The 25,573-nt window shown below is 42.3% G+C and overlaps 1 protein-coding gene across 3 annotated transcripts; it reads right to left on the reverse strand.

Annotated features, from left to right (window-relative positions):
* Window positions 1–259: 259 nt before the first annotated feature.
* Window positions 260–25,160, reverse strand: EMP1 (epithelial membrane protein 1). Of its 3 annotated transcripts, none has more exons than XM_069967315.1 (5): window positions 25,052–25,160; window positions 4,109–4,219; window positions 2,805–2,907; window positions 2,455–2,598; window positions 260–1,679 (listed from the first exon to the last, which is right to left on the reverse strand). In XM_069967315.1, the coding sequence occupies exons 2-5, from the start codon at window positions 4,184–4,186 to the stop codon at window positions 1,528–1,530; spliced, it is 477 nt and encodes a 158-aa protein (XP_069823416.1). In that variant the 5' UTR covers window positions 4,187–4,219; window positions 25,052–25,160; the 3' UTR covers window positions 260–1,527. The 3 variants fall into 3 exon arrangements, with proteins under 3 accessions (XP_069823416.1, XP_069823418.1, XP_069823417.1); XM_069967317.1 differs by lacking the exon at window positions 25,052–25,160 and adding an exon at window positions 14,968–15,040; XM_069967316.1 differs by lacking the exon at window positions 25,052–25,160 and adding an exon at window positions 13,376–13,460.
* Between the last annotated feature and the right edge of the window lie 413 nt (window positions 25,161–25,573).

Here is a 25,573-nt window from a genome sequence, read left to right on the forward strand (position 1 = left end):
AGAGCTGAAGATGCGTCTCATTATCCTGGGAGTAAAGCAGCATGGTGGGCTAGTTAGCCCGATCAAAATAAACATTGATTTTTTTTTTGCATCTACAATACCGTAGCTTATTATTAGTATTATTATTATTTATTTCCCCCATTGCTGTTTAAGCACCATCAGTCTTTCTGACGTACTTCCCTAGGAATCCCTTTCTATTAACCCTATATGACAATCTATTAATATTTCATGACCATTAATAATCATCTGGCAGCAAAACTTAAACATGGAGATACACTTTATTGTCACATGACACTTTATTACATAAGGCATCTTCGTACAAATACAGTCTATCCTTAAAAAGTAACAACACTTTAAACGGTTAAATATTACAGGAGTAGTATTTCCCCATCATCGCACTGGCGTACATGTCTGGCCTGGGAAATGGGGCGCTTTACACTATGGGAAATAGACATTGCACAATTAATTTTATCCATAAACAGTGCTACACCTGTCCTGTGGTTGTGTGTGGTATTACAACTTAGTTCCATTCACTTCAATGGAATTGGGATGCAATATCATATACGAACTGAGGACAGGGGAGGCAGTGTTTTTCTAATGCTGATAACCCCTTTAATAACATTATCTGACGTATATATTCAGGTACTGGTTATTTCTCATAACATTTCTAAGGAGTAATGTGTCTCCTCAGGGAGACCAATAACCTAGTCCAAAGCAATGCAACCTGGGAAAAAATATGCAAATTAGCTCTACTCCAGAAATAAGTTGCTTTTTAGAGAATAGCTACCGCCAATAGGTGGCGCTAGATGCTATATAGGCACCGGAGGAGAGTTTATTTGCAGATTTTAAGGGTTAACCATGTAAACTTGTCTGACAAAGGGACCATTGGGCCCCAATAGCTTGTAATTATTATTTTTCTGGTTAACCTATAATGATATTTGTTGTATACACAAGTTGTTAACACCACAAAGGTAAAAAAAAACAGAAAAAAAAACACAACCTTTTATTCTCCAAATGGAACAACCCCCCTTTTTCTTGCCAATTCATTTAGTTTGAGGATTTATACAGTGAACATGTAATACTCAGACTTGACCACATGGTGTCCTCCTAACACAACCTAACACATAAATTTTGCACCTAAAATACTAGAAATAAATAAAATTAATAAGAGACTTTTATGCCTTTTTCGGGTCACACGTAATTCCCAATTTGTACCATTTGTGATGTTATTCGAAACAAAAAAAAATCCCTAAATCAAGAAAATTAGAAATTAGCAGCGGCGTGCCGTCGCCTATGTCTTAGATGGCTTCCCCGTTTGCCATTTAAAAAAAAAAAAAAAATTCCTTTACATGGGGGCAGGTATATTAAAATCAATGTGACTTTTGTGTGACTTTCATAGATAGGCTCACGGTATTCGGCCACTCGTCTATGACATCATGATGGAGCAGTTCTCATGCTGGCAAATTAGGGGATTCTGTTGAAATTAGGGTTCACGGGCTGCGGGGTAGGTACACACCTAGGGGGCGTTTACTTCTTCCGCAGAACCATATAGAGGACTGCCAGGCAGAAACTGAGGCAGAAACAGATCCATGTTAAGATGAAGCAATAGGCATGGTACCATCCTGCAGCATATCCAAATCTGGATGTGAAGATGGAGATTCCGCAAAGAATGCAAATGACTGTGAAGATGAAAGAAAGATGGCTGTCAGATCTCTGGAGTTAAGTCACACTTTGATACATTGTCAATCATTGAAAGAGTATTCCCCCATTGAGATATATCACTAATATTGGATATACATTGAATGGCGCAGGACAATTGATCCAGGTAAAATGAGCAACAGGTGTCAAATTCAATATCAAACGCCTAAAAATCAAGCAAAAGCAACAAGGCCTTTGATGATAGTGGTTGACTAACCTCAAAAATAGTCCCAGATTAAAAAAAACCAAAAAAAAAAACCAACATGTTTCCCTTATAACATAAATGCTTCATCAGGGCACCACAAACTGGGACAATAGAAAAACAAAAGCTAAGCCCTGTATGAAACAGCTAGAGCAAGTAACCATGATGAAGGATAGATATACAGTGTGATCAGGCCCTACATTCACTCTTTAAATAGGAGATTTATCAAACTGGTGTAAAGTAGAATTGGCTCAGTTGCCCCTAGCAACCAATCAGATTCCATTTTTATTTTCTAAAGAATCTTTGATGAATGAAAAGTGGAATCTGGTTGCTAGAGGCCACAGAGCCAATTCTACTTTACACCAGTTTGATAAATCTCCCCCTTAATTTTATCCACACTTGTGTAAAATGATGGACACTATGACAGAAACATGACAGTCAATGAGGTGCATTGGGTGCCCTTGGTGTCCATCATATTCGGGTTATAGGTGTTTTTCTATAACGGAGACAAGTGCAGATGTGGACATCCCTTTATTATAGTCATATATACTCACAGCAGATCCACATGAAGGCTCCGGTAATGTAAAAGCGACATCCTTTCCCCAGTGTAAAGAGCTGTGCAACGAAGGCTATCAGTGAAAGGCAGCAGAAGATGATGGCCAGGATCATAAAGGACTCCACCGCCCTCATGGAAGGATCTAGAAAAAAAGAATTATATTATTATATATTTGGTACTAAACTCAAGAGGCATTCATGGAAAGAATACACCACTTTCTGCAGGACATACAGCAGCTGATAAGTACTGGAAGACTGAAGATTTTTAAATAGAAGTAAATTAGAAATCTCTGGCACTTTCTGATACCAGTTGATTTGAAAAAAAAAATATATATCAATAGTAACTTACGTTGTGCGCCGTCAATATAGTCCAGGACGTTAATACATTTATTGGCCTCGCAGTACATCCATATACCTAATGATCTTATGCCAGAGGTGTCTTTTAGCCAAACCTGAAACACAATAAGACACATAAGTCCAAGTATTGGCAAAAATATATGAATTATTGATTAAAGACATTTAACATTATAAGCTTTGACTCTCAATACGGAAACAACCAAGGCTAGGGCTATCCCCTCCCCCCATAGAGGAGTGAACGTTCAGCCATCAGCTATGGTCGTCTTTTTAAAGGGGTCATCCAGGATTAGAAAACAATGGCCGCTTTCTTCTAAAAACTATAAATACCATACACAACCTGGGGACTGGTGTGGTGCTGTTATTTTAAGCCTGAATAATCCCTTTAAATCAGGGATGGGGAATCGCGGCCCTCCAGCTGTTGCTAAACTACAATTCCCATCAAGCCTGGACAGCCAAAGCTAAAGCATGATGGATATTGTAGTTTTACAACAGCTGGAGGGTTGAAGGTTCCCCATCCCTACTTTAAATCTATAGTGCCAAAGGGGCTGGCGCTCCATTCATTCTTTATGGAGCCAGAAAACGCTTTCAAATTCATCATTTTGGTGGTGCCATAGAGAATAAATGGAACAATGGTCACCTATGCGCTCCATTCACTGCGGGAGGATTATGTCCCCATTCTCAGGATTGACAGGGGACCAGGCGGTCGGAACACCAGAGATTAAGCTCAGCTGAGGATACCCCTTAAGTTCAGTGCAATTTTGGGAGGTTTTCCTTTGGCAATGAGAATAAAGAAGAGGTTTAGTGTTGAGAGTCAAAATGTTCGGGTTCGGCAACGTATTTGAAGAAGTTGGATGCTGCCCTAGGGCTGCCAGTAAAACATGGATACAGTCATAGGCCATAGGTTATATCCATGTTTCCAGGACTTCCTAGGGCGGCACCCAACTTCTTTAGCCATGAAGGATCAAAAGCTGCACATTCAGGTTCAGATAACGTTGCCGAACCTGAACATTTTGACAGGTTTGCCCAACACTAAAAAGACCCATGTGTACCATAATACACTATATACAATAGACACACTCAGTGGGGGAGATTTATCAAACATGGTGTAAAGTGAAACTGGCTCAGTTGCCCCTAGCAACCAATCAGATTCCACCTTTTATTCCTCACAGACTCTTTGAAAAATGAAAGGTGGAATCTGATTGGTTGCTAGGGGCAACTGAGCCAGTTTCACTTTATACCATGTTTGATAACTCTCCCTCACTAACTATAGATTTTTCGTATAATTGTGATACATACGTTGGAAATTGTGGCCACGTAGAGCATGATGGTGACGGCGATGTGAACTACGAACACGGCAGCTAGGATGACCAACATCTTGGCTTATTACTGGAGATCACACAACAGGCCCTAGAAGGAGATAAAGTAACACAATGAATCAGATAGGAAAGATAGTCACATAAACCACTTTATTACACAGCAACAACCAAACATATGAAGACGATTGTACTAAAGGCTCCACGGTTGTTCTTCGTTTTTGGGTTATACAGTAGTTGACAAACACAGGTGGAGCGCAGCTGTAATACAATAATAAGGGTGAAGTATTGGACTATTATAATGATTTATCAAATAATATACAAGAGATAATGTGCAATGAATTAGCTGGCTTATTGTGAACATATGGAGGCGATGAGCACTTCAGCGTCTGTGTAGTCACAGAATGCTAATAAATACACAACGTGACTGTCTGTTCGGGGGGAGGGGCAGTAGAGCGCAGGCGGGTTTTTTTTTTAACATAGTACTTTTCCAATTTTTTTTATGAAATAAGATAGGTTCCAGAACTCTACCTGTGATGCTCTTGTTATATAAGTAGAGCACCGATCACCGAGGATAGTCAGGTGATCACTGTGATCGGTGCAAATTAAGGATCTTCTCTGATTCTGAGAATAAGGCCTCATGCACATATCCTTAGCCCACTCCATAGTGGCGGATCCACAACAACAGACAGGACTGTGGATGTGCATCAGTAACCGTTCGCATTTGCACTCACCCCTTTGTTCTAAATAAGTACGGGCCACACAATGGCTTACCCATTTCTTTAGCCGCATAAATTATGGCCCCAACATGGATCCATGGCATTGACAGTTGTGTGTATTGGGCCATAGAAATGAATGGGGCTGCATTGTGTCCAGACAGAAAAAACGCATGTGTGAAAGGGACCTAATGTTTTTTTCCCTGCAGTTGGGGAACAGTGCAGGACGAATGCTGCAGGTACCTCAATTGTAGAACCTGCCTGTCGATTGGTATAACCTAGTGATATGCCACAATATTACTATTGGAAAAATGCTTGAAGAATATAAAGGAATGAATAAGGGGCCTACTACACTTTTCCACCAGTAATCCCCCCTACCGCGTGATGGGGCCCTAAGAGGAAAAAGATCTAGGGGGAGATTTATCAAACATGGTGTAAAGTGAAACTGGCTCAGTTGCCCCTAGCAACCAATCAGATTCCACCTTTCATTTTCCAGAGTCTGTGAGGAATAAAAAATGGAATCTGATTGGTTGCTAGGGGCAACTGAGCCAGTTTCACTTTACACCATGTTTGATAAATCTCCCCCCTAGTGTTTTTAGAGTTTTTCTTCCTGGTTCATTTTAGTGGGTTTTTTGTCTTCCTCTGGATTACCACGAAAGTATTATAGGTTGGAATTGATGGACATATTATTTCAACCTTTTCAGCTATGTCTAGGAGGGAGCACAGGAGGAGTCGGGGTGAGGTTTGGGGTGTCCCATTGTATGAATAAAAGAAACTAGTATGGAAGTGAAAAGGAGAAAAAGAAAGTGGCAAATATCACATAAATTTTAGCTTTTAGAATGAAAGATAGAGATGCAAATTTTTTAGCTGATAGCATAAAGGCTTAGGCACCTATTGACAGATAATGACGGAATGCTGGGTGAGATCTAGATCGGCCATTAATAAACTGAACTTGCAACGTGAAGGAGTGTCCCTATGGGCGAGGTAGTATCACTTCATCACTGGTATGTGTGAGTTACAGGCACACCTCCTGCCCTGAAAGTGGATTGATTTACGGGACTCAGTCCATGTGTTCTTCACAGTCAGACCATTCGAAGACTATTCTACAATGTGAGTGAACTCAAGATAGAGACAAGGGCAATTGAGTTCATGGGAAACTAAAAACTTGTACTTGAACGGGAGAGTCCTCATTGTTTTCTACAGATCCGAGAACACCCTTATCACTAGTGGCAGATACCAAATCTTTGTTGGAATGTAGGAAATCATGGACGGGTGTTCTCATTAAGGAGGATTTTATTGGTGGATACTGTATGTGTCTCATTCATAGGGATCAGTGATCCTTTTTTTCCATATAATTTTACATATATATATATATATATATATATATATATATATACATATATATATATATATATATATATATATATATATATATATATATAATGTTTTGCACATATCGTATCACACTGATCATCTCCTCTTAGAATAGATTTCCTTATAGGACTGAATTATTTTCTCAAAAAACATTGTATGTATTGCGTTAACCTTAAAGATGACCCTTCCTGGGGGTTCACCAGGGGTTAATCTTCTCTGTCTACAACAAACAGTTCACGATAAAACTGTTCTCCCACACACAATGGTCTGATGGGTAAATAGCTTTATCCCTTTGCACACTAAGGCCATGATTACAGCTCCGAGTACGGTTCACTGGAGTATTTAAGGACCTGTTTGGAAGCCAAGGCAAACACTCGTCTTGGGTCTTGCTGCTTATTTGAAAAGTAAACGTGTGGTATTCTCACTATTTCTCTTCCTCGATTTTTGGTTTGTTGTCATTGAATGTAAGTAATTTTATGTCCACTACAAACATTTTGTTGCAAAAGAAAAAGATAACCTAAAAAACTATAAAAAAGGAAAACATATAAAATAAAACATTTTCAAATAACCTTTTGGGAAATTCAGAGTTTATATAGAGGGGGTTCCAGAGCATAAAGCAACATCAGGAGACAAGGCTGCCTGAATGATCCTTATATTGTTCAGGTGGCCCATTCTAGTAAGTGGTGGTCTGCTGCCGCCACTCCTAGCAGACTGTCACTGCAAAGAGTGGGACCATTTAAACGTGTTGAAGGACCACGATCAGCCAAAATCATGCCTTGTTCTATCAAACTAAATGATTATTGGCCTGAACGGTTGGTAATCGGCCAAGTAAGGCCGATAATCGTTTGGTGTAGTAGGGCCTATTCTCTCTTAGAAAGCCCATTGATTTTAAAGAGGTTGCCCCATGATTACAAGCAAGGGATGGCTGGATAAGGTGGGGGACCTGCTGGGACCCAAGTAATCTTGAGAACAAGAACCTGATTCTTCAGGTAGAACGGGGTGGACCTTCACTCTAATTCATTGTCTATGGGAAATGAGTGCGACAGCTACCTTGGAGAAAAATGGATCAGTGGTGCACATGTGCCACAACCACTTCATTCCCCCAGGAGACTTGGGTCCTTATTCCTAAAACCATGGGGGATCCAAACAGTCAAGCCCCCTACGATAAAATTCCTCTATTTTGCTTTTATTGTGGGTCAAAACTGCATGAAATTCTTTACATCTCCTGTGGAGGCACTGCAGGGAAACTAAACATCAGCTAAATTCTACAGCTGAAGAAAGTTATGTTATGTCGTACTATCTTTTCTAGATAATATAGAGTCTGACTCCTCTCTAGGAAGACGTAATGATTCATTTGTTTTGCAGGTTTGTCTTTCTTTTTTTTTTTTTTCAGGTTCTCAGATTATGCTACGTGCCACACCCAGCCTGAACCTGTTCTGGGCCAAGGCCAGTAGTTTCTACAATGACTTGCTAAAGGGTGTGGACTGGCACATGGCAAAAAAGTTGAGAAAATGATAGATGTAATAATACAGACTAGAAAAGAACAATCTGGTAATTCTATTGATGTAATTGTAACATTGTCAGGGATTATGTTTCAACTTTGGCAGGTAAAATAAATCACACTGCCTACAGCGGAAACCTACGGCTCTCCAGCTGTTGCAAAACCACAATCCCCACCATGCCAGGACAGCCATGATAGGAACTGTGGTTTTGCAAAAGCTTAAAGGCCCGGAAGTGGCAATTAAACATGGAGCACAATTGGGCAAAAATACAATATATGTGCTGTACCAAGTACCAAGGCATTGGAAATAGACCATCTCTTCTATCATAGACTATTAAACATCTGGAAAATCCTCATCGTAACTAGTTACATGACACTAAACAATGAAGCACATTTTGTATTGACATCGTAAATTCTTGCATGTGTTCAGTTATTGATGTAAGAAAATCGTGGTTGCTATGTCATTTTATTATTAGGTCACTTTTCTTAAAGGCATCTATCATGTCATAAAATGTTGACGTGTCATGGTGACATTTCAGAACATTTGATCAATGAGGTCTGGGTGCTGAAAACCCCTACTGACCACTAAAACAAAGGGGCAGAAGCGCTCTGCTGGACTCTGAAACCCTTTGTTTTCAGTCAGCTTTGCTCAGTTGTAGTTGGAGAGTAAAGTGAGGGGTGTATAGATGCATAGAGTCTATAGAGTCTGTACATCGCTGTACTCCATAGGCAGTTAGGAAATCTAATCAGAAATAAAAGGCATGGGGTATTAGTAGGATTTGCCATGAGGCAAGATGAGTATCTTGCCTCAGGCGATATACTGCAGAGTCCCTGAAGGGCAGCATGTTCAATGGAGTGTCTGTGAATCATCCTCTGACATTCATTGGGCCACCTTGCAGCTGCCATAAGTGAGGCATAGAACATTTATATCAATCATCTTCTCTTAATAGCCTACTTACTATGTAGAGTACATTAAAGCAAGAATACAAATCACGCTCACAGATATAGGTGTTGCCGCCAAGTTGTCATGTTTTAGGATTGCCCATTTGCACGTGTGGTTCCCATGTGCATTGCCAGGCAAGTCTGAACGCTGCTTTCTCATCCCCTTGTGAAATTGTAATGACTTGAAATTGAAGTACATCTAGCCTGCACCTCCTATGTCCGTCTGTAGCCATTTTTCGATCAGGCCATCTGTCTCCTTATTTTTGCTGCCTTTACTGTATGTTAGCAAGAAGAAGAAGAAGAAGGAGGAGGAGGAGTGGAAAACCACATGGCTCCAATGTCAGACTACACACAGGGTTTATATGAAGTCTGTAACCATGGAGACTTACATGCATATACAGAAACGTCTATATTATCATTGCAATCAGGTGGGTGACCTGGAAAATGAACAGTAGAGTACAGTGTGCAGTGAAGCACGTCTACATCGGTGCTCACTACACTTGCGGAGTCAGACATTTTCCTTTCTATAGTACAGTATAGTGGGCAGTGATGCCCCTTAGTGCTGCTTAATACATTACTGCACCTAGAAGAGCAGGGAGCCCAACAACAGACAGGAGTCCCTGCTCCTGTGTATACCTTCCATTATGTGCTACGCCAATTCTGTAACATACCAAGAAAAAAAGAGTAACGAGCCCCCAATCATGTTGATGGCTACATCTGGCCTATAACACCTCCTACTATACATATAGTAGGGGACCCCCATAATCTTCTCTGCACAATGGAAAGAACCCCTAAAAAAATTACTAGCTACTAGCTACACTCTTTTTCCTCTTTACATACTCTATGGAGGAGCAAGAACTGTAAGAACGTTGAATATCAAAGACTCATCTAGGCCAAGTACACACTAGATACCATCTGCAAACAAGCCTCATGTCTATCATACCTCTCATTCATAATCAGTTATGGATGGAATTACGAATAGATCTTCCATCAAAAATAAACCTAATTTATTGACACACAAACGTTTAGTCGGTGAGGTAGACCGGTGAGCAACTCTTTCCTTTGCACGCTATTGAGGTTATCTCCAGATCAGATTATATGGTGGTATTCGAAGATGACCAAATGCGGTGATCTAAATACCAAGCATTGGGAACCATTTGCATAAATATGTATCGATATTAGGAAAAGATAAATGAATGTAAATGATCTGTCATTGCTCACATGTCATATCATCTCCACCTTCACGGCACACCCTGTGTTCTATTTTTGCGATGGCTGGGTCCATGTATGAGTATAGTAACCACTCTCTATTGTGTGGGAACCTGCGCTACAGTATCTTGCTGATGCACATTACTTGGCTTGTGGAGCTGTTCCCACATGTTATCATTGCCTCAGAAGACATGTGAATATACACCGGTCTCCATCAGGCTGTTATATAAAATGCTATAGAGACGGGATTCGATAAAAACCTTTGGGGAAACACCAGTAGAGTAAAAGTCGCTGGCCATTTTGGAGTACTTCCAAAAAGTTTAAGAAGAACTAAGGGGTACATTTATCAAACTGATGTAAAGTAGAATTGTCTCAGTTGCCCCTAGCAACCAATCAGATTCCACTTTTCATTCCTCACAGATTCTTTGGAAAATGAAAGGTGGAATCTGATTGGTTGCTAGGGGCAACTAAGACAATTCTACTTTACACCAGTTTGATAAATCTCCCCCTAGGTTTACCCAGAGTCAAAGATGAGTCGTCCTTCAGGGCAAAGAATTGGTTTGCTATCCAGGCCGTGTATCTAAATAGCTTGACCAAAGCAAAGTGGCACCTCCTCACCCAAACCTCATACCCCCAAAATCCCTCCTAACCACACCCTACCTTAAAATATCAGAGATGAACGGCACAAGACTGATGGTGGTATCTCTGGTGGTGTAGTGTTCAGATCCCAAATGATCACTAGAACAAGTGGGGACTGATTGGTCAAATGATTGGTGAATCACCATTATAACAATATAACCAAGGGCATTAGATCAATAGTCGACTGAATGATCGTTTAATGAACCACCATTTTGACAATATAGTCAAACCCATGAGATACAGTAGGTTGATGGGTAAACAGCCATTCATGTTCGTTGAATTACCAATTCGACAATGTAACCAAACATTTCAGCCCATATTGGTCCTTACAGTCCTTCAGACTGGCCACACATGTTCAATGACACCGGCGAAACGTGAAAAATTTTTATGGACAAAATTCTAAAAATGCTTTCTCTTAAAAGGTTTTTTTTATAGACTTTAGACCATTGTCTGAAAGTTTCGAACACGGCCAACTAAAATAATCCTCCGTCGTTTTAATCTGAGTAATTGTTTTGGTTGAAATCGGTCGTTTTCATCGACTTTAATCTAATCGGTTTATTAAGTGAGACATTACTTTTTATTACATGAAACGTACAATTCGGAACAATTTGGAAATTGCACTTTTGTCATAAAGTTTTGCAGAGAATAGCTCGGTCACCACCAGTGCTATATCCTGAAGGTTTATCCTCAAGATAAGTCATAAGAATGTGATTGCAGCTCAGCTCCTATTAAAGTGTCCTGAGTAAAGATGAGTGAATCTCAAGCTTGCTCAGGTCCATCCAAACCCAAGAATGCGGCATTTGATTAGTAGTGGCTGCAGCCCTAAATCTGCCTGGAAAACTTGGATACAGCCATAGGCCATAAGCTGTATCCATGTTTTCCAGGACTCCCTAGGGCTGCATCTGCTGCCACTGGTAATCAAATGCTGCAAATGCCGGCTAACCCAAGTGTGCTCGAGATTCGCTCATCTCTAATCCTGAGAATAGGCCATCAGTAGGTGGAATGAGAAAACCCCTTTAAGGTGGCCTTAGACCTTCAATAAGTGGAATCAGAAAACCCTTTTAAGGTGGGCATAGAACTCCATAGATGAAATCAGAAAAAACTTTAAGGTGGCTTTGGACCTTCAATAGGTGGGATCAGAAAACCACTTTAAGGTGGCCTTAGACCTTAAATAGGTGGAATCAGAAATCCCCTTTAAGGTGGCCGTAGACTTTCAATAGCTGTCAGTTGAACGATCACTATGCTGACAGCTATTCCTACCATTCTCCCCATATACATGCAAGCTGGGTTTCGCCTAAATTTACTTATGTTCTCAATGGAAAGAGGAAAATAAAGCTGCTGCCAGACGCCTCTAGGGTCACTAATCTTCGTAGATAATTGGATGCGGTAATTCAACATGCCTGATCCGTCTTTACCCCAACATCATCAGTCGAAGGAGTCTGCACACCCCCCTAAACACCTAAGATAGTCAGTCTTATTGACACTGGTCAGTGTGGCTGCCTCTGGTCTTACTTGTATCTACATCTCTACTCTGGCATCTGTCAATGTCATTTTTACTTAATGGGATCATCTAGGCTTAGGAAAACATGACCACTTTTTTCCAGAAACAGCACCTTAAATGTGGGTTTTGCAGCTTATTTCCATTGAAGTAAATTAAGCTGAATTGCAATACCACACACAACCTGAGGAGAAGGGTGGCGCTGTTTTTTGCAAGTAGCTGTATTTCTTTAAACTGACAAGTCATAAAAAGGGACATACGGTAGTAGTGAAGATTTCCTCCATAATTGGAGTGTATAGAATGGCTTATTATCCCCCTCTATATAGAAAGGCTTTTTATCCCCATCTTCACCATGACAATGACCATCTTGTAAATGATTCTAGGCAGTGAATCATCTCCACTGTGGAAGCTGAGTATATTCATTGTACAATAGCCCCAGGCTTCCAGCCTTTCATCTTAAAAATGACAGAAATGCACCCGGGGCGGCTAGAGAGTAAAACTTATTTTAGCGAACACGTGGCCACCAATTTTTTTCACCTTGTACTGAATTTTATAGAATTTCTATCATTTACGCAGGTAAAAAGCCCCAGGCGTCTTTCATATTTTCAGGGTCCTTTGTTAATTTCCAAAACTGAACCTGTCACTGCCATTTTTTTTTTCTGCACTTTAGTCAAACAGAGAAGATGAAATTTCCTCACTGACTAATGGACTGACAAATCTGAGAACAATTACCAGATATTTGTCATATACAAGGGAGAAATCCTGCTAGTGACATGGAAGATTATATTATTCAACCCTCAGCAAAAGTCGGTGATCGGTGCCAATCCTGGTAACTACCAGAATGCAGATCAATCCTTGTGTCCATTGTATAGTCCTAAAGAGGGACGACTAGTCCCATGATAGGCAGGGTATTTTAATGCATTGACATAGATAATAAAGGGAAGTAGTCAAGTGGGTGGTCCTGGAATTTTTCCTACAAAACATATATATATATCAACTTCTCCTTCTCTATATATGATGCCTGCCGTTTGGACTGCATTTCCAACATGGCAGATTCCCTTTAAATCATTTTGCAACAAAGGTAGGGGAGCACTGACCTTTACATATAGCACATGAGCCTGGTGGGTGGGATTGCTGGGGGTTCTTCACCCTTTGGCTGTCTAGGCATGCTAAGAGTTGTAGTTTTACAACAGCCAGAGAGCAACAGATTGTGGGGGTGGGGGTGGGGCACTGACGTATACAGTATATATATATATATATATATATATATATATATATATATATATATATGAACCTAGGGGGTGGGATCACTGGTGGTTTAATGGTCTTTGCATGGCAGTCAGGTTATTAAAGTAGAAGTAAAGTACTTACTGTATATTAGCGTTCTAGGCTGTCCCGGCATACGAGAGTTGTAGCTAGCTGGAGAATCACAGACTGGGTAGCACTGACTTATATGTATATAGCACATGAACCTTATGGGCGGAGTCACAGGCTGGGCAGCACTAACACGCACATCTATCTATCTATCTATCTATCTACAAAATTCCAATAGTGAAGCAGCACTACCTCGATTAGTGATTTGGTGCCTGTGGATTGCTCGACCAAGAGCATTGCCTTGAAAAAGATGTCGTGAGGCTATCGAATTGTCGCATCTCATGTTTGCCGCACCTGTTAATTTGTTCACACTTTCATTGTGATGGAATAAAGAACCAAGATTTTTTCACTTACACCAGAGTGCTGCAGACCTTTTTTGAACTTATCTTTCTATCTATCTATCTCCTATCTACCCTCTACTTATCTAATAGAGAGAGAGATCATGAACCTCGTGGGCGGGATCACTGGCTGCTCAATGACTGCCTATTCCTGTGGTCAGAAGATAACTACTCCTGGTTATTCTCCTCTTTCACTTGCTGGCACTTTGTTGAACATTAGAGAGTGACCTGTATTCTTTTCGCTTTTTGATTTGCTTTATATTGACTGTGTGAAACAAAACAATATATTGTTAATAACCTATGAAGCTGGCTCATCTGGTTTAGCTGCATCAGCCATGATTTAGTAAAGTCCTGACACCTACGCACAGTGGATGAGACCGAGCTGGCAGCTGATATAGGAAACAGTGAAATCACTTAGGGCACTGCTGTAAAGTTTTATTACTGGTGTGGACCCATTTATAGGATGATATTTAGGAAATATGACGTTATCCTATAAATTTACTGCTCCTTATGTGTGCTTAATGCGAATTGGGTTATGTATGGCCTCAAGTAATATGGCACTTATTTATAGGGTATTATTTTGTTGAATTCTGTATGTATGCTTTATTATAGAGTCCTCTTCCCTGAAAAACTGGTTCTAGTAATATGGTGCCATACAGCATAAATGGAGCGCCTAGAAGGACTTTGTACCTTCGTACAGCCTCCTGCCCTCCCATGTGTATTGTTGTCACACATAGGTTCACATATCTACACTCCAATTCTTCTGTTTTCTTATAAATAGGTCTGCAAATGTTTATTTATGACTAAAGGTTGTTTGCTAGGCACAGGTGTAGCTTAAAGGGTTTATCTATTAGTATAAAAATATACCTGCCTTCTTCTAAAAACAGCGCCACACCTGTCCTCAGGTTTTGTGTGGTATTACAGCTTGGCTTCATGAAACTGATTTTATTGAAACTGAACTGCAATACCACATACAAACTGATGAAAAGAGAGGCGCTGTTTCTGGAATAAAGCAGCTATGTGTTTTCTAATTCTGAATACTCCCTGTAAAGTTACTGGAAAGAGAGACCTTATGGAACCCTCAATCTCATGCTTTGCCCCCTTTATAGCTAGGCCCCTGAATCTAGGGTATGCAATGCATGATTTAACCTACATGGATTCTGCTAATCTAGGCTATGCATATGACATCACTAATATTGGTAAGGGAGGGAATTAATATACATACAATGAGAACAGGAGGACTTTTGTTACCTCCAGCTGGATTTGTCATAGCTGTAGATCTGGTCAGGCCTTTTGTCTGCATTAATCCAGTGGCACCATCAGTCTCACCCAATGGTTCCAGTTGTCAGGGGTGAATAGACTGACAATGACAGTACAAGGTGTTGCCTGTTCCTAAGTGCAGAATGGCGCTGGAGCCTCCACAATCTACCGCAATGTCTATAGAACATGTACTGGCACTGTCCCAGGCTGTAGTCACACTGTAACCCAACGCCCATAATGTGTTTGCTCAGCTCGATCTGACTGCTGTGCAGAACACTTCCTAATATTTTTACATCTGAACCAACACCCATCTCTGAAGGGTTTGGTCGCTAATGTCATCCAAATTCTAAAAACCTCTGACGACCCATTCTATAACATCTCCCCACATAGTAACCAAGCTGGTCAGGATCCAACCAAGTGGAATATGGTAGTAATACATCAAAGCTGTCTAAATGACTGGATTCGATTGGAATCCTAGGTCCTCCAACACGTCATTCTAATGTCAGTATAAAGTGTATAGGGCCTCCTGAGTCTCTATAGACAATTGATGTTGGTGAAGATAATGGTCGAAAGGATTTTCATTACCCGACCCCTTTGTTTGCAGAAGGATAAGCAGGCGCCAAAGCTACACCAAGCGATTATTGGCTGATTATTGGCCGTTGCGGTGTAATGTGTAATGTTAAAAGGCAATGATCAGCCGATATGAATGATGTCGGCTGATCATTGTTTTTCAACATGTTAAAAGACAACGATCCCGCTATGCTAGCAACGGTCTGCTGGCCATCTCCCTGTGTAATAGAAATGACGGCAGCAGACCGCCACTATCTCCTATGGGCTTCCAGCGCGATCTTTCGATCCGCCCCTCCCGCAATTCCCCACTGCCCCCCCCCCTGCGGTGTGTGCCATAGCGCTGGGTGCAAGCTGGGAATGAGGGGCTAGCGAGCGCTGGCCTATTAATTCATATTGGGAGTAACATGAGTCAGGAGGGAACATGCTATGGATATGTTCACACATAGTATTTCCGTCTTTCTTTTATCAAAATTATAATGGAAAGATTTACACAGCTTCTGTGTTTTCAATCCACTCCTTGTTTTGGTCAAAAAAAAAGATGGACAGGAATACTATGTGTGAACATAGCCTTAGGGTGCGCCTCTCCCAGCTAATTCTAGAGATCCGTCAGGGTCTGAACATATTTAAACCCTGACCAATCACAGCCTCTGACATGCATTGGTTTTTAAACTCATATATACTCTGTACCTGTGAAATAGCTTTTTAAGCGGAAACTACATTTAAAGGGGTTATCCAGGATTAGGAAATCACAGCTACTTTAATGCAAAAACAGCACTACCCCTGTTCTCAGGTTGTGTGTAGTATTGCAGTTCAGTTTCATTCACTTTGCTGGAACTAAGATGCAATACCACCTGTGAACTAAGGACAAAAGTGGCGCTGTTTCTGGAAGAAGGCAGCCATGTTTTTCTGAGCCTGGATAACCCCTTTAATGTTGAGGCTATTTTTAAATGTAACTCTACAATTTTTTTGACTGAGAAAGCTGCCAATAGCATGGCGGACATATGATCTATGTACACAACAGCTTAGTCTTGTATCTATTACCCATCTACTCTACCGCAGTTGCCATATTTATGTACATGTTTTGCTTCTTGACGGTTGTCCAAACACGGCCCGATGTAAAAGTAGAAATATTAGGAAATGATAGAAGTCATTACACAAGGCCATTGTGGGGACCAAATGTTTCCTGCCAACGAAATAAACGAGACACCAGAGACTAATTGTTTCCTATGTAAAATAGTATTAAACAAGGATATAAATCAGAGGCGGAAACAGGGACGACGTGTTTATGCTGCCGTATCCCTGGATGTTCTGTAACTAAGAGGAAAATAAAAGATGGAATATTCCAGAACTTGCAATATCGGTTTTAGGTGAACAGACTGAGAGGGTAAAATCACATTGGAGGAGGATAAATCGAGACTTGTGCAAAGGAGCAGTTGCCCATAGCAACCAATCAGATTCCTGCTTTCATTTTTCAAAGGCCTTAAAATTAAAATTTAAAGCTGGGCTCTGATTGGTTGCTATGGGCAACTGCTCAGCAATATTTGATATGTTAAAAAGGCCACATATTGTGATTGCATCTTAAAGGGAATGTCTCATCTGAAATTCAGGTTTAAAGTGAATGTACCATCAGGCCCGGGCTGAAGCACTGGAGGCAGGCCGAACCGCCCCCAGTGGGGGGAACCCCCCATCCCTCTATGACTTGGCTCCTTTAGAATCAATGGAGCCACATCATAGAGGGGCGGGGTTTCTCCCACTGGGGGTGGGTCGGCCTGCCTCCAGTGCTTCAGCCCAGGCCTGATGGTACATTCACTTTAAGGCTATGTTCACACTACATAAAACTACGGCCATAGTTCTCGCCGCAGAACTACGGCCGTAGTTTTGCGGTGTGTGACATAGTGTTATTTTCAATGGGATCCTGGCCGGAGCGTACACACATCGTATACGCTCCGTCCGGGATCCCGTGAGGCCCCGGAAAAAACGGACAGGTCAGTTTTCTGCCGCCGGAATTCAGTGAATTCCGGCCGCAGAAAGACCTGACAGTTCACACAGTGAAGCGAGCGGCTCCGGACGCTTGCTTCACTGTGTGCAGGGGGAAGCTCTGATGCGGACGCATGCTGATGTGCCCACATCAGAGCACCGCGGCCGGAAAGATGATCCAGCCAGAGACCGGCCGTTCCGTGACCCGGCCGGGGTCACGGAACGGCCGGTCTCATATGTAGTGTGAACATAGCCTAAAGCTGCTGACACAGTAATATGGCGGTTAGGATAAGGAGACACATGGTACCTTTCATATTTCTGTCTTTGCTTTTTAGAGCATAGAAAAAAAAAAATAATATTAAGTTAAGCATCAAAAAGGATTTACAAATCACCTTAAGTGCTGAGGGCTGTAATGCCTCCTTACTCCCCCTCCCATCCAGATACTTCCACAGCTAAGTGAAATCTCATCCCCATGCTGTATATGAAAAAAAAATGCATGGTCTTACCTTTAGAGGGTTTTCTGCTTTCATAACACTGATGGCCTACCAACATGATAGGCTATCAATGACTGACCAGTGGGGTGCCAACACCCTATGCCAACCAGCTTTGTGGCAGAGCTACTGCACTGGCACCTATAGATAGTGAATGGTATCAGAAGCCCTGCCCTGGTCTACTGTGTACAGAGGCACAGGTTACTGGAGCTTAGCTCCTGTTGAATTAAATGGGAGCTGAGCTACAGTAACCCGATCACCCAGTACACAGTACATAGTACAGGGTTTCCAGCTCCGGTCTTTGTATATAGTTGCTAATGCAGCGGCTTAGCAGAACAGCTGTTTGGTGGTGTGTCAGCACCCTACCAAGCAGCACATTGGTGGCCCATCCTGTGACTAGGCCGTCAATAGTATAAGCCTGGAAAATCCCTTTAAGAAAACCTGTAATCACTATAATGCTGCCCAAGTGGTCCTTGGTGGATTCTCCCTGTCCAACCTTCCTCAGTTGATTGATTGCTCCCTGTTTGGGTTTAGAGAGAGCACTAGCAAGTCTCTTAGAAGCCGCCGAGGACCACCTCAATGAGTCATGGTTCTCTCTATGGCAGGCATGTCCAAACTTTTTTCGAAGAGTGCCAAATTTGATGAAGTGAACATGTGCGAGGGCCGACCATTTTACATGCTACATGCTATATGCTTTATAACACAGGCAGATAATAGCAAGCTGGATACCTGGGGGGCCGTAAAAGTTCGGAACGCGGGCCGCAAATGGCCCTCCGGCCGGACTTTGGACATGCCTGCTCTATGGGGAATGTGGCAAAAATATAGAAAAAATCCATGGAGTTTTAAAAGCCACATTGAAAAACTGTCTAGTAAAATGTTCCTTTCCAATTTTAGAACTCCTATTATCTTAAATAGAGAGTTAGAGCTGAGACGTTAAGCAATGCAAGGGATGTGTAACCATTGTGTGATAGCAAGCAACAATGCCTCTAAGCAACCCACCCCACCCATGTGTCAGATTCACAATACTCTGACTCATCGTGGATTGAGAAACGCAAATCCTAAACAACCCAACCTAACTTGTCAGATGTGTCCTGGCCGACAGCGACACTGGGAAACCCCACTGGTTATGTGGTTAAAACATGCACGTAAATTACAATGTCAAAGCCACCATAATGCTCCTCTCCTACGCACCCTGAGCCGTACTATATAATCCTTAGTCTGGACCAGATAATAAATGATGGATACAACACATAGTAAAAACAACAGCTAGGATTTTTTTTGCTGCATGTATATACTGACAAAGGACTGGGATACATGTTCTTGCCTGCTATGATATCAACGCTCGGAGTAGAGTACTCATAATGAGATTGCTGTAGCCCCGAGGTTATGAAGTCGTCATTGTACTCTTAAGGCTTCAGCACATACCTGCCATGAATAACACTGAAGTGCCCCAGGCCATCAGTCACATTATGCACTCACTGTAATGATAGCATAGCTGACATCCAAGGACGATCATCCAGAATATTCAAGATTAAAAATGCATTTCAGATTAGGTCAAAATGGCGAAGAATTTTATTTTTTACTCTTTAATAAGTTTATCTTAATCCAGAATTTTATCACACCTCTTAACCTTCTCCTTATAATAGGTGTCGCTAGGTAGTCTTCTCCCCATAGACTACTATAGTAAGTCATTAATCCCATAATTACAGATGACTGAATGGCCAATATATGTAAACTATGGAAGACATCCCTCTCCGGCTATCAGGATCCAAGCACATTAACATTCCTTATCCAGATGTCAGAATTGCTATCTTGTTGCTGGTTATACAAGTTATCCGGCTTGGATGCAAATTTTTCCAAGAAATAAGCAGCACGCCTTGCCTCCTCTTTCCTATGTGATTCTTCTCTCTCATTCATAATTTAGAGTTTTAATTTGCTATGTTATTGCAACACTTATTTCACGTAGTCATCTCCATTACACACACTTAACCAGTCTATTAATCACCCTCCATTTACTTAGGCTACCTATAAATAGCAAAGTGTCGTTTTGCCAGGGTTATTAGGGTTATTTGTTACCGGATTAATACCAGAATTTAGTAGGGAAAATATAATTATTATTTGGATGCACCTGGGTCAATAGTCCTGTAATATAATGATATTAATAGAGTCTCATTAGCAGTGAACGTTCCGTCCTGTTCTAAGCTAGCATAGGAATAGGAAAAACCGAACTAATCTAATAGCTGAGCAGATGATGAACAAGCAATGGCCCATTTGTTGGCTGATCACTGGGATAGTGCGGCCCTAAAGAACATTGTTGGTTGGCCACACATCAGGGGGATGCCCAGCTGACCATGATGCAAAGGGCTACTTGAATCGTTCTTGTGGCCCTGTAAAAGAAATGCCAATTGGCTAGATTGGGCGAGGGTCTATCTGTATAGAAGGACTCTAAGGGACAATTACCCTGTGTAATGACAAGCAAATGCTTCTTTGTCCCCTGATCATGTAGTTTTGACCAGTCAAGGTATCATTGGCCATTGGCCAAACATCTCCTTATGTAATAGGGGATGTGCGGCTGATGACCGATGGTTGATGGATACTACTAGAGCTATACGAAGGCTCTGTAAGCAAAAGCCTTTCTAGAAGATCTTCAAGTTAACTCTTCAATGCCACCTTTTGGAAGTAGCTGTCCTTTCAAGTCAGTTTAGAATTTTACTTTGATGAAGCCTTAAAACATGACTGGAGATTTAAGCCAAGCCAGAAAACTTCCCAGTAGGGTTGATTCCCCTTGTTAGTCTAGAGCAGAGTGCCAGATAGCTACATAGGCTTATAAGTTTTCGCACACGTTTATGACGCTGTCCTCAAGGAGAAGCGTAACCCCTTTGGATCTACAAGCGGATCTACAGCGCTTGTTTACAGAGCAGGGTCAGGCTATGTAGTAGGGCCCTATGAGCTAGAAGACTGCCAGATCAGTAAATTTGGCTGATAGATGTAAATCAGGCTATAGATTGTTGTACATTAATGTTAAACCTACTGGCAGGTTAGGGTTGTACCCCATTCATGTGTCACATGTGACATGGATTTCGACACAGGTTCCATCCTTGTCAAACCCAATGAAAGGCTGCACCCTAGGGCTGGGCGATATGGGCAAAAAATAAAATCTCGATTTTTTAAAAAATTTTTGACGATTCTCGATTTAAATCTCGATTTTTTTCCTTTTTTGCTAAATAAACAGAACATTTTCTCCCTGCAGCATCAGATACTATTTTAATATTTTAGACAACAACTGTATTGATTTCCAGTGTAACAGAGGCCCCATATAGTATAGGAAATCATGTTTGTGCCTCCATCTACGTAGGGTGTAGTAGTGGAGGTATAGTGGATAGGGGGTGTAGGAGTGGAGGTATAGTGGATAGGGGGTGTAGGAGTGGAGGTATAGTAGATAGGGGGTGTAGGAGTGGAGGTATAGTGGATAGGGGGTGTAGGAGTGGAGGTATAGTGGATAAGGGGTGTAGTAGTACAGGTATAGATGAGGGGTGACTGGGGTGACACTAAAGGGGACTGGGGTGACACTAAAGGGGACTGGGGTGACACTGGGGGACACTAAAGGGGACTGGGGTGACACTAAAGGGGACTGGGGTGACACTAAAGGGGACTGGGGTGACACTGGGGGACTGGAGGGACAATGGGGGACACTAAAGGGGACTGGGGGGACACTGAGGGGACTGGGGGGACACTGAGGGGACTGGGGGGACACTGAGGGGACTGGGGGGACACTGAGGGGACTGGGGGGGACACTGAGGGGACTGGGGTGACACTAAAGGGGACTGGGGTGACACTAAAGGGGACTGGGGTGACACTGGGGGACTGGAGGGACAATGGGGGACACTAAAGGGGACTGGGGTGACACTAAAGGGGACTGGGGTGACACTAAAGGGGACTGGGGTGACACTGGGGGACTGGAGGGACAATGGGGGACACTAAAGGGGACTGGGGGGACACTGAGGGGACTGGGGGGGACACTGAGGGAACAATGAGGGGACTGGGGGGGGGACACTGAAGGGGACTGGGGGGGGACACTGAAGGGGACTGGGGGGGGACACACTGAAGGGGACGGGGGGGGACACTGAGGGAACAATGAGGGGATTGGGGGGACACTGAAGGGGACTGGGGGGGGACACTGAAGGGGACTGGGGGGGGACACTGAAGGGGACTGGGGGGGGACACTGAGGGAACAATGAGGGGATTGGGGGGTGACTGGTGCAGCTGGAGGTGATTGGAGCAGGAGGGCACATACATCTCCTCCTCCTCTCACCTCCACACACACGCTCCCCTCCCGGCCAGATATGGAGGTCCCGGGTCTGTGGAGGAGGAGGCCGCAGGGACTACAGTAGGTGGTGATCGCATAGCTGCGGGTCACGGAGCTATACAGCGGGAACGGGGGTCTGCACCGAGCCCCCCGATCCCGCTGTATAGCTCCAGGACGAGCAGCGCCGCGATCACCACCTACTGTAGTCCCTGCGGCCTCCTCCTCCACAGACCCGGGACCTCCATATCTGGCCGGGAGGGGAGTGGGACGCTCAGTGGAAGGGGCGGGGGCAGATCAGCGGCGGCGCTGTCAGTGGCTGGAGGCCGCCGGCACTGCACCGCCCCTCTCCAGCATCTTCTCCCCGCTCACCCACACCGCCCCTCCACAGCTCTCCCGCCGGCCCGCACCGCAACCCCCCTTCTCTCAGCTTCTCCCCGGCACCGCAGCCCGAAATGATTTTTTGTGAAAATCGAATTTACGATTTTCACAAAAAATCAAATCGATTTCAACGTTCTGGACGATTAATCGAATTAATTCGATTAATCGCCCAGCCCTACTGCACCCTATGCAGGGAAATCTCTAGCCATCACTTAATTTAGATAGCAACGCTGAGGATGAAACCCATATTGAATGACAATGGGGCTGATCTACTACAGATGTGTTGCACGTGAGTAGAAATCCCACCCTTATTCGCAAAATATCATCATATCAAAGAATTACTAACCTGAACCTTAAGACATGGAAGCCAAACAAAAGAGTGCGAGAACCTTGTGACAGTCTGACCAACACCCAGTATAGAATAACCCTTGCACTAAATTATAACCAGAACAAGGGTTATTCCGCTCTGCAAATGTCACAGAGGTTCTGCAAAACAAATCCATTTTTATGGGTCCTGAACTAACAAATAAAGATGTTTATTATTAGGTAAACCAATATTAGGTGGCCTAGATTTTGTTGGAAGGATGAAAGTTTAGGTGATATGTAACTATTCAAAAAGGTTTTAGGTTTAAAAAATATAAAATCCGATTCTCCTTCTTGGAGCAGTGTAAGGCCGTGTTCACACAATGTGAGACACCGGCCGGACGAAACTAACACAGTGGAAACATGGTCTTAGTGTTACAGTCATAAGTTATGTAGGGTTGGGGTCTGGGTGCTCAAAGGGGTTAGCGCCACTTTCTTCCAGAGACAGCCCCTCTCTTGTCTCCAGCTTGGGCGGGGTTTTGCTGCTCAGTTCCATTGAAGTGAATGGAGCTTAATCGCAGACCGCACCTGAACTGGAGACAACAGTCGAGTTGTCTCTGAAAGAAAGTGGCCATGTTTTTGTAGCACTGGATAACCCCTTTAAAAACGTAGGGAGAAGCACTCAGCTAAGCACTTCTCTCCCCATCTCTCTGCAGGGGACAAATTCTATACAAAGTCCATGGAGCCTGTTTCATTGCAGTGAAGGGAGACAGAGAGTAAACACCTAGCAAAGCACTAGGTCTCAGCACCCAGACTGACCAAAACTATGTCTCTATGACGTCATCAAACATTTTTTTATTAGATGACAGGAACGATTCCCCCATTCCTTTTTTTAACAATATTTTCCTTATATATTACAGTAACCAATATTCTAATGGGCAAGGATCCTCAATTCACTGCAGCTGTATGATTGAGCATCACTGTCCTGCAGTACTATAGCAACTCCATCCTAAACCCAGGCAGTAGTCCAGCACTCCGGAAAACAATTCTTGTTTCGCACCAGTTTACCCAGTATAAAGATGTAAATTGTAGAGTTAACAAGATCCTATGAATGAAAGAAAACTAAATACAGCGAGAACTCTCCAAGACGACCATCAAAGTGGTCTTCTCGTACTGACAGCCAATACACATAGACTAGAATGCACTTGAAAATCTTTAATGGACAAATAAGCTCTAGATCAGTACGAGGCTGGGGCTTCACTGTGTATACATCTCATCAGATGGGAGCAGATAGGAGACGTCCAAGTGACAGTAGTGTCACTGGTCGCCAGCTATTATTTACCTTGCTAACTGCTCATAGGAGTGACATACCAAGATATGCCCCAGGCTGTTTGTGTAAGTATATACATTTTCTTTATTTTAATGCATAACCACGAAGAGAAAAAAACCCAGTAAAGATGACAAAGGCTCCAGAAACACAAGAAACTGTCAAAACATCGGGGCGACATCCACTAAAGCCTTCCTCATTTGTAATAGTCAGCAAATAAAAGGTGTATATAGAATGAGTTTTTGCATAAAAAAAAAAATCCAGACATATTTTTTTTACTTCCATTCTTGGCAGGAATGCTGATGAAAATAATAGTCGTAGCAACGACAATACAAAAACATAAAAAAGCAGACTAACAAAATCAAGAAGTAATCGTCAAAATTCAAAAATAACTTCAAAATTCTAAACAACTGTCAAAATTCAAAAATAACTGTCAAAATTCAAAAATAACTGTCAAAATTCAAAAATAACTTCTACACTTTAGAATTCAAAAATAACTGTCGAAATTGGAAATAAAAAAATTTAAACTAGATATAAATAAAAACATTTAGAACCAGTTACTATGTTGCCATATATTTAACCAGTGTTATCCGCTAATAGCCCATGATAACCAGCTGTAAAAACCCTTAAAAGTTTTGTTCAGTTTTCAGCTCTGCTCATAAAAATCACTATTCTGTAATAACATTGCCAAAGCCAAGTGCATACTTGCAAGAGGACACTTACCGTGGAGAGTTATGTGTCTTTCCAGAAGTCCTTGCTCACTTTTAGTGTGAATGGCAATACTCGTATAGAGATAGTTGCCAAGCAGTTATAGGTTCCGTGTGATGCAATTAGGGAGGCGCCTGTTTGGGGTTTTATAGGAACATATATGCAGAGCAATAGCGAGGAAAGAATTCAGCTACACCCAGTATTTGGCAGCTGTACAGTTGCAAGGTATGGGAGGAGGCAGAGAAGTTGTATTACCTTCTGTGCAGCGTGAGTCACTGTTACATTTTTAGGTGGAAAGAAAATGAATGACTAAAACACTCGCAGTGAAGCACGGAGAATCCTTGGGAAACAGATTTGTTTACAAAAACAAAGATTTACGAGAGAAAAAAAAAATAGGGTGTGGGTAACCATGTGGTAACGAAGTGAATGGTTTGTAGCAGAAACACCTCGAATTGTGGTTGTCAAGAATGAAGTCATATTTTGGTATTGGCCACAAGTGACCATGTTATTGTAAATAACTTAAAGAGGTTGTCCAGA

Source organism: Dendropsophus ebraccatus, chromosome 4 (assembly GCF_027789765.1).
Source record: "Dendropsophus ebraccatus isolate aDenEbr1 chromosome 4, aDenEbr1.pat, whole genome shotgun sequence".
NCBI lineage: Eukaryota > Metazoa > Chordata > Amphibia > Anura > Hylidae > Dendropsophus > Dendropsophus ebraccatus.

What these genes read in the sequence shown, in the direction of transcription:
- EMP1 (XM_069967315.1), bottom strand. Translation starts at nt 4,186, where the DNA reads ATGTTGGTCATCCTAGCTGCCGTGTTCGTAGTTCACATCGCCGTCACC. An exon ending in CTATATTGACGGCGCACAAC is followed by an intron (nt 2,599 to 2,804) that starts GTAAGTTACTAT and finishes CTTTTTTTCTAG; the next exon opens with ATCCTTCCATGAGGGCGGTG. An exon ending in AGCCTTCATGTGGATCTGCT is followed by an intron (nt 1,680 to 2,454) that starts GTGAGTATATAT and finishes TCATCTTCACAG; the next exon opens with TCATTTGCATTCTTTGCGGA.